This window comes from Alexandromys fortis, unplaced genomic scaffold, assembly GCF_014885135.2.
Source record: "Alexandromys fortis isolate MF-2015 unplaced genomic scaffold, M_Fortis_MF-2015_v1.1 scaffold_26, whole genome shotgun sequence".
Lineage (NCBI taxonomy): Eukaryota > Metazoa > Chordata > Mammalia > Rodentia > Cricetidae > Alexandromys > Alexandromys fortis.
The window spans coordinates 6,018,630-6,031,502 of NW_026067894.1; the positions used below are offsets into that span (position 1 = coordinate 6,018,630).

The window sequence follows — 12,873 nt, forward strand, 5'->3', positions numbered from 1 at the left end:
CTCTCTCTCTCTCTCTCTCTCTCTCTCTCTCTCTCTCTCTCTCTTCTCTCTGACAGTGTTCCTCTGTGTAGCTCTGACTGTCCTGGAACTTGCTTTGTAGACCAGGCTGGCCTCAAACTCACAGAGATCCGCCTGCCTCTGCCTCCCAAGTGCTGGGATTAAAGGCGTGCGCCATCACTGCCTGACTCAGCTTCTGATTTCTAAGGTCAGTGCCTACCCCGCATCCTGGAGTCCTCTGAGGACCCCAACAAAATCTTTGCTCCTCTTCTTTTGGATCCAGCTCTGTTATGTCCTTGTCCCTTCCCCTGTCCCATCCCACAGCCTGTGCTAAGTTATAACCCACTGGTTGGCTTGCTGGTCCATGGCAGGTGGATCTCAGACTGGCCCCTGGTCATTCCCCTTACATCTTCTTCAGCTCCTTGGGCTCTTCCCCGTGTTTGAACACGCTGATGGTGACCTGGCCTGTTTCTGAGCCATACTTGTTCTTGACAAAGATTCCATAGCGCCCACTGTCTTCACTGGTGACCTTTTCAATGGTGATGGTGACCTCAGTACCCTTCACCTCCATGTGGTACCGGTCAAGGAAGGAGACAGGCTGGTCATTCTTTAGCCAAGAGATTTCAGGGGAAGGGTCTCCTGAGATGACGCAGGTCAGGCACAGGGTCTGTTTTGATTGGCAGGAAGAGAGCGATTTTACTTCCCTATAACTTGAACTCAGCATTCACCTTTATGCAGCACACAGAGGGCTGCTGGGACAGGCAGCTGTGATGAGCAAAGGTTATGCGTGCATGCCTGCGTGTTCTAAAAACAAGGTCTCAGTATCCTAGACAGGCCCCGAACTTGCTAGGGAGCTGAGTTTGACCTCGAACTTCTCTCTTCCTGGCTCTACATCCTAAGTGCTGGGATACAGGCATGCATGTTTATGTAGTGCTGGGGGTGGGAGCCAGGGCTTTGTGCATGGTAGGCAAACACTACCATGAGCTACACCCTCAGCTCTTCCGTGTGTTCTGTTGTAACCCATAAAGGGAGACATGTTCTATTCCAACCCCACTTTCTCCAAGCCTCAATCTTCTATAGGGAAAATTCCTAGGAAGACTCTTAGACAATTCTCTAGCAGTGACCAACCCAGAATGGCCTGCACCCTGCAGTTTTGCTTTTGGTAAGAAACATGTCATTGTGACATTACCTCGCAAGTAAGAGTATATTGGTTTTTGTTTGTTTGTTTGTTTGTTTTGTTTTGTTTGTTGTTTTTTGAGACAGGCTTTCTCTGTAGCTTTGGAGCCTTTTCTGAAACTAGCTCTTATAGACCAGACTGGCCTCAAACTCACAAAGATCCACCTGCCTCTGCCTCCCAAGTGCTGGGATTAAAGATGCGCGCCACTACCTGACAGATAATAGTGCCTTTAAAATTTGTGTATGAATGTTTGTGTGCATGTATGTATGTATGTACAGCACATATGTGCAGTGCCCTCAGGAGTCAGAAGAGGGCACTGGATCCCCTCAAACTGGAATTATAGATACTTGTGAGCCACCATCTGGGTGCTGGGGATTGAATTTAGTTCCTCTGGAAGGGCAGCCAGTGCTCTTAGCTGCTGAGCCATCTCTCATCCCTGAAGACTGTATTGCTTTAACACAAAGCTTTGTGAATTGAGTTTGGAAGTTCTTGAGTGAGGTCTAAGGCAGAATACTACAACATAATAATGAAACTCGCAGGCTCTGAAGTCGGGCTGCTGGGGTATGAACCTCATCTCTATCCCTCAGGCTGTGTGACCTTCACCAGTCCCTCATCCACGCTAGGTCTCAGTTTCCCTGGCTGTCAAGAGCAACCAGAATCAATACTCCTTTTTCAGTGGTTGCTTCGGAGGCAAACTCAGCAGAGATATGTACTAACATATACTAGTAGCCAGCAGAAAGCAAACACGAGACTTAAAACACACTATGGCTTTCGGGGGTTACCTAGTTGAACTCTTGTGGAAGCCAGAGTCACAGGCTCCCGTCAAGACTATGTAAAGATGGGGCAGAGGCAGGTGGAGCACAGGGAGCTGACATTAGGCTCCAATACACATAAGATCACCGAGCCTCTTGACCAGCTGTGGTAGGTCCAACCTTTCCGGTCAGCCTGTCACCTTTGGCTCTCGAATCCACAGCACTCCACTCTATTGTGACCCAGGAGGGATGCTCAAGGGAATATAGGCATGGGGCTGGCTGGCTGTGGGTCGGGAGGAACGATACCTTATCTTCCATGATAGTGGCCACATCTGGCAGGCCCCTCACCACCTTGGCCCGATCTGGAATGGAAAGAAAAGAGCTTAGTGGTGAATCTGGAAGCTTCTCTCGTGCCCAGCAGCTCCCATCAGAGTGGAGGGCTAGTATCAGGGAGAGTTCCTTCCTCAATACCCCGTCCCGTGTTCCGCGTCCTCACAGGTAGGAGATACGCTATATGAGCAGCTTCTGCCATGGAGTCAAGGTCACTATGATTAGTGGTACCCAGGCATGACAGTGACTTGCCTCTGTCCTCAAGAGAAAGAGGGTGAATGAGATTTCTCTGGACAGAAACTAACAGAATCTACCCAACAAACTTTGTCTCTGACCCACAGGGAAGGGTGTGTGTGTGTGGGGGGGACCAAAAGGGGGCCAGGGAAAGCAGCAGCTTTTTGGGTGCCCTGATTCTGGTCCAAGGAGGGGTCTAGCAGCCACAGGAAGACAGTGTAGAAATAAATTGCTAAGTAGAGAGTCAAATGTATCCCTTAGACTGTGCCAGAGGCCATGGGGAGACCTAGACCCTGTGTCCTGGAGGTGCAAAATGTTTGCCACGTATGACTGCTGTCTACTGGGCCTAAGGGAGAAGGATCAGGAATCAGACAGAGAAGGCCCCAGGGATGGACAGTGCCATGGGCAGGAATTTGCACTGGCTTCCCACAGCTGAGGGTGCGGACCCAGCAACCACATGTGGTCAAGTTCAGATTCCTTCTATGGGAGTCCTGGATGGGAGGGGACATTTGTGCCGAGCGTATAACAAGGTGGTGTGGTGAGGATCCCCACTCTCCTGGGTACATGGGAGGCTGGCTTTTGGATGTGCCGTCTCCCACAAGGTTGGCTGACACTGTGAGGTACCTTGGAACCTTGGATTGTCAGGGCTGCCATTATACATCCAATGCCTGTCCTACTTGTCACTTGGAGACAGTGGGGGAACAATGGCATCATGCAGGGAGGGGCACCAACATCTCTGTGTTGATGGTCCTGCAGTGTCCTTGATGCTCATAGCCCTCTAGGTCCCTTCCTCGGCAGGCTGGCAAGGCTGTGGGATTCTGCTTTCGCCACTGTCTGTCACTGAAATCCCTATTTCCCGCCACTGTGCCAGGGACACGTACCAGCTATACTCCTAACCCTGGACTGTTCAAAGCTGGCTGTGGGGGGCACCTCATAAGTGGGGCAGATTTGAACATGGATTAGTGGTTTTTTGGGGGGGATTGCTCAGAAGCTGTGTCACACCCCTGGACCTGGGGCTGCTTCTGGGTTAGACTCGCCATCGCCTCACCCCTGCCCCAAGCCTCATATTCAGGCTCCAGGCCACCCCCTTCCATGGCTGACTTGGAAGGCCCAGGCTCATTCCTCTCAGTTCCCTGCCTTTGGGCTCCCATCAAGGTTTGTGTGCACCTGGTGGTCAGCCCCAGACCCACACCAGGCTTATCCAACCCGTGACGTCCTTATCTGTCTTTTGACAGCTAGCTCCCAGGGGTCCCCAGGAGCAGAGTGAGGGCCCAGAACTCCACAGAGCCTGCTGGGAGCTGGGACTTCTGCAGTCATCCAGGAACACAAAAGAAGGAGACCACTGGGGACTCACTCTTCTCAATGACAGCCAAGGCCCTGAAAGACAGAAATGGGAAAAAGGTGTGTCTCAGCTGTCTACTCTCACCGGGTGAGACAGGAGGGTGGAACTAGATAGGGCTCTCAGTGGGGGCATGCAAGCAGTCCCTCCAACACTGACGGGACCCCTGATTCACAAGGAGAGTGTGGGGGACACTCACTTCAGTCTCTGGTGCTCTGCCAGGGCGTCATCAAAAGCTGTGGGACAAAGAAGGTAGGACAGGGCTGAGAGGACTGTCTTCAACGTCCCTCCCCTTCCAGGATTCTCCCAGGGCAGTGCCAAGTTTGGAGGAGAGATCTTCCCCAAACACCTGGGACCCTCTCTTCTCTTTCTCTTTTTGAGACAAGTTCCCATTGCGGAGCCAAGGACCTGACTCTGAACTTGGCTATCCTCCTGCCTCCACCTCCTCAGGGTCAAGACTGCAGGGATGTGTCTCCCTGCCTGACCTCATCATGGAATTTTCGTTAAAAATTTAAAAATTGTTATTATTGTACATGGATGTGAAGGCAGAGGAAAACTTCATGCAGTTGGTCCTCGTCTTCCATTCCTACCTGGGTTCTGGAATGTGAAATCAGGACTGCCGGTTCAGGTAACAAAGTGTTTTTAACTCCTGAGCCATCTTGTCCCCACTCCCTCCTCTGCTGTGAGACAAGGTTGTAGGTAGACTGGGCTGGTCTCAAACTCACTATGTAGCTGAGGATGGCCTTGAACTCTGGATCCTTCTGCCTTAGTGTGGCAGCTTTGGATGTGTGCCACGGTGCCTGATCCCATGTGATTTTCTAGAAAGGTCTCTCAGCAGACAGACAGGAGGATGGCTTACCTTGCCCAGACAGATCTGCTGAGAGCTGCCAGGCTTCCTTCCCGGCAGTTATCTCCAGGGTGTATTTGCCCTTGTCTGAGTCCTTGGGGTCCAGGATGTGGAGCCAGATCTCATCCAGGGTGGTGCCTGCCCGCAACCGGTCACCACTCTCCAGACGCTTGTCTCTGAGTTCGAAGGCAGAGGATGGCTAAGGCTGACTGTGGGCTGACTGTCCACAGCCCCTCTTTGGACTGTTGTTTTCAGATGGAGGGGATGAGAAGTGTGACCACCCACCAGACGGTTGTTATAGATCCACCCATCCATTGTTCAGTGTTTCATTCATCAGACGACCATGTATTCATTCAGCATCCAACCACCCCTTCTCTCTCTCTCTCTCTCTCTTTCCTTCCTTCCTTCTTTCCTTCCTTCCTTCCTTCCTTCCTTCCTTCCTTCCTTCCTTCCTTCCTTCCTTCCTTCATCACGATAGATCAATTGCATACCCAGGCTGGATCTCTATGTGTCATATGTAGGCTGGGACAATGAGCAAACCGCTTTCTTGGGGCAGTGACTTCCCTGCCCTTGGGAGCCACTCCCCCACCTCTTCATTCCCATCTTAACCCTCCTAGCATCTCTGCCCAGTTGCTTTGAACTTAGAAACCATCAAAGTTTCAACTCTTTCCCATTTCTATTTAAATTTCCTCCCTGAAGACCTAGTCCATGTTCCCAATGTTCTGTTGCCCAAGCCTATTGTCACAGGGCTCAGAAACTCTGGCTGAAAAGGGGCTCCTATCACCTTGAAGCTTCCTGTGGCCCTCACCCTCTCTCGTTGCAGATTTGCCCAAGTCAGTCCAGGTGTCAATAAAGAATGGGTGCAGTCACGTCTGCTCCACGAGGCTGAGGCATACGCATGACAAGATGCTCTCAGGAGATCCTATTCTCAAATTATCTGATGGAAACCTTCCCAAGTTCCTGTCCTGACCCTTCCACAGCTCTCTCTGCCTGTACCTGTCCCCTGAGACTGGCTACCTGGGTTCACAGAGGCACCATCACTCCTGTGACTGGCTTGTCCTGATTCCCGCATCCTCTCCTCCCATGGTTTCCAGATACTGCTCTGGGACCATAATCCTTCTGTTGTCATGGAGACCTCAGATCCAGATCCTGTCACCAGCATTCCCATCTTCCCTGGGGGAAACTCTTCTATTCCTCTCATCTCTGTGTGAGAGCATCCCCTCTGCTGATCCCTTGGGTCTGGGACCTGTGGGAGGACTAGGAAGGGGGAGCAGGAGACTACTAATGGGGCAGGCGCTGGGACCTTTCAGCTTGTACAGGCTCTGGGACAAGGCCAACCTACTTGTGGAACCAAGAGGTCTTCATGTACTCCATATGGTAGAATTTGACCTTGCTGAAGAGCCGGATCCCCTCTTCAGTCCCCTGGATTTTCAGTGGGGTTGCCGAGAGAGCTGAGGATACAGAGGCCAAAGGTCAGTCTCCCCCCTACCCCCGCCCCCAAACCTGTGAGTGGTATGTTTTGGGACCAGCCTGCTTGCTGCAGCTCTGGACAGTAAGGTAGGAACACAGGATTGTGCGGGGGCAGGGGCTTTCGTCCCCTTCACCGAGGGCAGACACCAGACCCATGCCCGCAGCTGAGGCTGTTGGGAGGCATCCTTGGAGGCTCTTTAGCATCAGGACAAGGCAAAGAGGAGAGGCATGCCCACTTACCACCAATCCTGCCCAGCTCAGTGAGGACAGCGTCCAGGCCTGGGGAAGACAGAGATTGTTTAGCTGGGTGGATTCCTTTGGGGATGTCCAAGGGTGGTGATAGGGGCTTTGGAGAAGGACGAGGGAATTCAGAGCCTCCCTGAGGGTGGGGGCTCTGGAGAACGACTTGGGGAAGGGAGGGGTTCTTGGGAGGTGAGTGACAGATCAGGCATAATCCTGCTGTCTGATAATTTTCTCGTCCTATGCGTCAGCCGGCCTCAAGGACAGCAAGGACCCTCTGTGGGTGCAGGGTCTTCAAGCCCAAGTTAACTGTGGCATAACACAGCAGCACCCATACCGGGTCCCTGCCAATGGCTACTATGTAACCTTGAGCAACTAACTCACTTAGCTTCTCCATGCTACAGTTTCCCCAAGTGACATGGAGACCCCATAAATCTTAGTCGCTGGCTCCAGGGTGACTCTCCACAGCCCTCGCGTCCCATCTCCGACATCACTGGCTCCTACCTTCACCTGTGAGGTCCAGGATGGTGTCATCTTCCCCTCTGTCGTCAGACACCACTGCTCTGTAGAGTCCCTGGTCTTCTTTGGAAAACTACAGGAGAGGATGACAGGGTGTGCAGGGGGTTCCAGAAGGAGAGGTGACAGCAAGTCAGGAGGTCCCCGGTCCTAACCCTGTGTGGCTTCTGTTCTGGCACTGGTGGGTGTAGGGAGCATGCGCATGTGTGTCTGTGTGTGGAAATGTGTTTATGTGTGTGAGTATATGTAAATCTGTGAGGGTGTGTGTGTGAGAGAGAGCTTGTATGGGAGAACGTGTGTGTGTCTGTGTGTGTATGCATGCGCACGAGTGTGTATGCGTACCAAAGGTAGAAATGGACACCCTATCTGGATTCCCAGTGATTCCTTGGAGCTCAGCCCAGCTCGTCATGTCCAGCCTAGGCAGAGTTTGTCTGCAGAAGACACAAACTCTCCACCATGCTTTGCGATCTCCCTGAGGCCCTGATGCAAGGGTCCCCTGCAAGTTCCCCAGAAGGAAGCATGTTTTCTTTGGATCAGAACATGGGGTCCTTCTGGCATGTATTGGCAGTCTCAAATCTGAAGCAATGACCACCGAAGCGAGAACCTGGTTGCACTTTTTTTTTTTTTTGGTTTTTCGAGACAGGGTTTCTCTATGGTTTTGGAGCCTGTCCTGGAACTAGCTCTTGTAGACCAGGCTGGTCTCGAACTCACAGAGATCCACCTGCCTCTGCCTCCCGAGTGCTGAGATTAAAGGCGTGCGCCACCACCGCCCGGCTCCTGGTTGCACTTTTGAGAACGTTTGCTGAGGATGGAACCTTGGCCATATCACACGCTGGGCAAGGCATCTAAGGCAGTCTGGGCCCAGGGGCATGTTTTGGAGCAAGAAGCAGAGGTCAGAAGTGACATGTTATCAGAAGACAATTTCTTCTGGGCTCCTCAAAGGTTCTTTCCACCCAGGCCACCTCCACATAAAGACTTTGGGGCAGGATTCAAGGCAGAGGTAGGTCTGTCCCTAAAACACAATTCTCCCACACTGTTTCTTCTTTACCCAGTCCTAATGGGGTGGCGCTGGAAAGAGCAAAGGTTCCTAGAGTGGGCACCGGGGTGGACAGAAAACCAGGGATGCCTCGGTTTTGTGGAGCAGACATGGCTGCACCTATTGGGGAGCCTCCTGTCCTTCCACTTCACCAGTCAGAGCCTCAGTTTACTGTGCTGGGGTGTCCTTGCTATGTGCCCCAGGTTCCACAAGGGACCCAGAGATTGACACTGGGTGAAAGCCAGAAAGCCCTGCAGGGCAGGTGATTATATCAAGAATCCCTGAGTATTAGGTACCCACTGAGTGACACACCCCTTTCGAGGCGCAAGCCGACAAAGGCTGACATGGTGCTGTCCTGGTCAAGGGAGAAGACCCTGGATTTTACCATTTTCATCCCGGTTCAGACCTGTGATCAATTGTCCAATGCCCCCAGCACCCAATCAGAAGGTTCTGGAAGTCAGCAGCAGACAGAGAAACCTGCTGGGTGGGGAATCAGCATTGCATGTCTCTCCCAACCAGCCTTAGTTGTCTGGGGGCTATGTGGAGGGACCTAGGGAAGAATCTAGCTCCAAGCTTGCTTTTCCCTGGACCTGCCACCCTGGGGGACATCATTCCCTTCCTCAACCCTAGACTGGGGCAGGGAGCTCACAGAGAACAGATAACTGAGAAGGCCAGTGGCGAGCCCAAGGCCAAGGCTGCAAATGCTAGACCAGAACCAGGCCTAGTTCCCAAGACAGAAAAAAAAAAAATCAGTAACAAGTAATACTGGGCCTGTCATTTGAAACACTTATGTCCCGGTTTTTAATGTTAATTTTGAGTTTAAAAATTTTATAAATAAGTTTTTGTTTTTTAGACTCGTGTAACCAAGGCTGGCCTCAAACACCTTATTTAGCTCACAATGACCTTGAACTTCTGATCCTCCTGTCTCCACCTCCCCAGTTTTGGGATGGTAGGCAGGCACTTTTGCACGAGGTTTAGGTGGTGCTGGGGATCAGAAACAAGGTTTTGTGCATACCAAGCACTCTCTTTACCAGCTGGGCTACATTCCCAGGTTCTGGGATATATCTTCTAAAAAACATTCTCTTTAAAAAATTGTATGTGTATCGTGTTTGCTTGTACCCCTGTGCACCATGTTAGTGTAAAGAGGGTGCCATGGAGGCCAGAAGAGGGCGTCAGATTCCCAGGGACTGGAGTCACATACAGCTGTGGGTGCTAAGAACTGGAATCTGAGTCTGCTGTAAGGGCAATGAGAGCTCAGAGCCCTGAGCCAGCTCTCTCTCCAGCCCTGAGCCAGCTCTCCAGCCCCTCGCATATATCTTGACTGGGTTCTGGGTCCCTGTGTGACCAGCTCTGCTCAGGTTCCACTCAGTGCAGCTGATGAGGGTGAACCCGGAGCTCCCGCTGCTCTTACCGCTTCAATGCAGAGAAGTCCAGCTCCTGTCTGCGGGTCGTACTGTCCACTGGGGGCCTCTTTTTTCTGGAAGAACCACTGAAAACGAGTCTCCTTCTTGGTGTTGGTCACCTGAGGACAGGGCATGAAGGATCTCCATCAGACTTTCCAGTTCAAAAATAAAAACCCAACTCAGATAACTTTTTTACAAACACAACTCCTCCCACCGAGACCCACACACTAGTCCTCTGGTCCCTTCCTCTTGCCTCATGTCTCATCCGCTGGCCTCTGGATCCTGACTTTTGCTAAAGTTACTTCCTGCCTCTTGGTCCCTTCTGCTCTGTTTTCCCAGTAAGTAGCTAGGCTTCTTAATGAGTCAGATGTCACCTCCTCCAGGCAGTCCTCCTGGAAGGACCCCAGAGGGTGCCTCTCCTGCCCTAGAACTAATACTGTCCTGAATGTGCCTGGTCATTCATAGGCATGCTAATTTCGGTAATTCTGCCTTGTGTTGAGGGCTCCCCGAGGCCCAAGGGAACGACGTATGCCCAGGACCTTGCTGAGCACTGGTGGTTTTTCCTCAGGAAGTGTGTGCTGGTGTGGGGCCCCCCTGCATGTTATCAAAGGAGCTGCGAGATGCTGAAAGGACCTGGGCTTTGGGGTCAGGGTGACTTGTTGGGACCCAGCCTCTGGAACCTATGTGTGTCCAGCTATTTCCTGCTTGTTTTCTCCTCTCTGAAGTGGGGTAGTAAAGTACAGATGACCGCGAGGCAGGAGAGATTAAATCATCCCTGAGTGCACTGAGCAGTGTCTGGAGAAGGTTATAATGAGCAGGAAGCCCCGTCAACCCCTTGGGCCCAGGAGCTGCTGGGAGATCTCACTTAAGGCTGACTAATCCTGCTGCCCCCCACTGGGTGTGTGTGTATCTGTATGTGTGTGTCTGTATGTGTGTGTATGTTTGTGTGTGTATGTTTGTGTGTATATGCATCTGTGAATGTGTATATATGTGTGTGTATGAACATGTCTATGTATGTGTGCGTGTGTGTGTACGTGCGTAAGTATGTACATGCATATTTATGTGTATGGGTGTATGTGTGTGTGTGCAAGTGTGTATGTATGTGTGTGTATATATTTATGTGCGTGTGCATGTGTCCATGTACGTGTATGTGTGTGTGCGCCACTTCCTAGTTGTGGGATCAGCCAGGCACAGGAGATAAATTCCAGGATGGAGGAAGCAGGGAGAGCCACTGGGCTTGGGGATGAGTCACAGGTCGTGCCTCACGGGGCTGATGGCAGAGCTGGAGGTGGGGTGGAGACTTGCCTTGCAGGTCAGAAGCACTTGGCAGTCCTCGGTGACTTTCCACTTCAAAGGCTCCTGGAAATAGGGACCTGCAGGGGAAGAGAGAGCATGCTCAGGAGTCACGAGCTTTAGGCTGAGCCGGACGCCACCTGGTGGTCAGATCGGGGAAACCAGCCGGGCAGGAGACTGCTAAAGACCCTTGTCTCCAAGACAGGACAAGGACGGGGTGAAGCAAGGGATCTGGGGTCTCTTTAGATGAAAACAACTTTGAGGAGGCACTGGCTCTTGGGCTGGGAAAATGAAGTTTTTTTTCTGTCACTAGGACAGGGCTTGACCAGATCAAGATCATGGTAAACTTCCCTGGCTGGTATTTTCCAGAGCGGATCAAACGCTCTTACCCTGCTTTCGCTTCCAGTCTCTTCTCGTTGCATCTGCCTTCCTTAGCAGCTTGTCAAACTCTGTGAATACATGGGGAGGAAGCGGCATGAGCGGAGAGAGAGCAAAGGTCCCGGGAGTGGGCACTGGGGCGGACGGGAGAGCAGGGATGCGCTCAGCAGATCCCAGAGCTGGGAGCCTAGATCCTCGGGAGGGTGAACAGGGAAGGATGGGGTCAAGCCAGTGGGGCCGGTGCTTCAGGGAGGGGCGGGGCCAGCTGACCGTCATCCACCAGGGCGAGCGTGATCTGGTTCTTGGCTTTTCCATCTTGAAGCTGGGCGGTGTATGACCCCTTGTCATCCTCGGACAGTTGCTGGATGATCACCTCCACTAGGCCCTTCTCTCGGACAAAATTGATCTTGCGGTTCTGAGGGAGTTAGATTTCTATCTAACGCAGAGGTTTAGGCTTGGGAAACCGTCTGGGCTTTCCATCTTAGGGGTGCTGGGGAGGAGTTTGAAAGAGGTGGTGTGTGTGTGTGTGTGTGTGTGTGTGTGTGTGGAAAGTGCTTTGTGGAAATGTCCCCGGAACTGGTGAGTAACCAGTACCACTGTGCTCTCTCCCTGTCCCCGCCCACATATGCTGAAAGCCAGGACTCCCCTGGCTAGGGCCGCCAAAGTGGCAGCTATTTCTGAAATGACAGCTAGCCCCAGGCACCAGCTCACAGGTGAGGCCTTGGGGCAAGGGAGCCTCCCCAGGGACTGGGGGCACCATTTACCGGTGAGCTGAAGATCTCTTTCTCATTGAAGATGAGATGCAACTCTGCGGCGGGTGACAGCTTCTCCACCTCCAGCCAGAGCCGCACCTCGCCTTGCTCGAGGATGTCTACGTTCCAGCCGGAGATCAGCTTGACAACTGGGAGACACAGGAAGGGTGTGGGTGGGAGCCTTCTCCTTTTCGCACTCCCCAGCCCCACCCAGTCCCACCCTTGGCAGGGAATATGGGAAACACTTGCAGAGCCTGAAGGAACCAGACCTGGCTGGAGGCCTGGAGGCTCTCTGTAGACTAACGCGATATTAGGGAAGCATCTTCAAGGCACCTTAAACACTGGAGTCTGGGCCTCAACCCTGGCGTTCTGACTTGGATGGAACATGGCCTGGGAGCGAGATTTGGAAAAGTTCCCAAGCTGGTTCCAGCATGTGATCAAGTGTTTGCCTGGGTTTAACAATTCCACCATCCAGAGACAGTGGAAGGAAGTGGAGGTTTAGATGATCTAATGTCCAGATATCTCAAGGGCTCATAAGGATGTTGAGGTCGAGGCGATGCTGATGATGAAGGGTGGAGATGGTGGTGATGATGATGGTTGTGATGATAATAGTGATGGTGATGATGGTGATGGTGGTGGTGGTGGTGATGATGGTAGTGTTAGTGATGGTGGTGGTGGTAATGGTGATAATGATGATGGTGATGCTTATGCTGATAAGAGACTACCTTGTTTTCCTCCTTTGCAAATCTCTGGCTCCCTGCTGGCTATCCTTGTCCCATCAATATGCCTCTGGTCTCTGGTCTTCCAGTCTATGGTTCCCCTACCTCTTGCTCCCAGGTTATCCCCGGTGCTCTGCCCGACTCAGTTCTGATCAGCACATGTTCACAGACCTTTAGGAACCACAGGAAGCGGCACCTCAGTGTTTACCTGGGTTTCTGATCTCATGACTCAACTTCTTCAGCTTGTTCAACTCTGGGACAGTGAGGGACAAGGAAGAAAACAGATACAACATTAGGACACAGGGTTCCATTAGAGCCATCCCGTGCTGAGTTGTTCCAAGAGAGCTGGTTCCACATCGCCATCAACTTAGGGTTACATGCTCCACCAAG

The 12,873-nt window shown here is 52.1% G+C and overlaps 1 protein-coding gene across 1 annotated transcript in view; it reads right to left on the minus strand.

The window, feature by feature from the left end:
* Positions 1–20: 20 nt before the first annotated feature.
* Positions 21–12,873, minus strand: part of Myom3 (myomesin 3) — a 46,838-nt gene continuing 33,985 nt past the window's right edge. The window contains exons 24-37 of the mRNA XM_050153530.1: positions 12,692–12,736; positions 11,777–11,913; positions 11,283–11,427; positions 11,024–11,083; positions 10,647–10,714; positions 9,350–9,460; positions 6,891–6,978; positions 6,387–6,425; positions 6,019–6,127; positions 4,689–4,852; positions 4,029–4,065; positions 3,845–3,867; positions 2,233–2,288; positions 21–664 (exon numbers count right to left, since the gene is read on the minus strand). Of these exons, the coding sequence (XP_050009487.1) occupies positions 401–664; positions 2,233–2,288; positions 3,845–3,867; positions 4,029–4,065; positions 4,689–4,852; positions 6,019–6,127; positions 6,387–6,425; positions 6,891–6,978; positions 9,350–9,460; positions 10,647–10,714; positions 11,024–11,083; positions 11,283–11,427; positions 11,777–11,913; positions 12,692–12,736 (1,346 nt within the window). The 3' untranslated portion in view covers positions 21–400. The remainder of the gene's footprint in view (positions 665–2,232; positions 2,289–3,844; positions 3,868–4,028; positions 4,066–4,688; positions 4,853–6,018; positions 6,128–6,386; positions 6,426–6,890; positions 6,979–9,349; positions 9,461–10,646; positions 10,715–11,023; positions 11,084–11,282; positions 11,428–11,776; positions 11,914–12,691; positions 12,737–12,873) is intronic.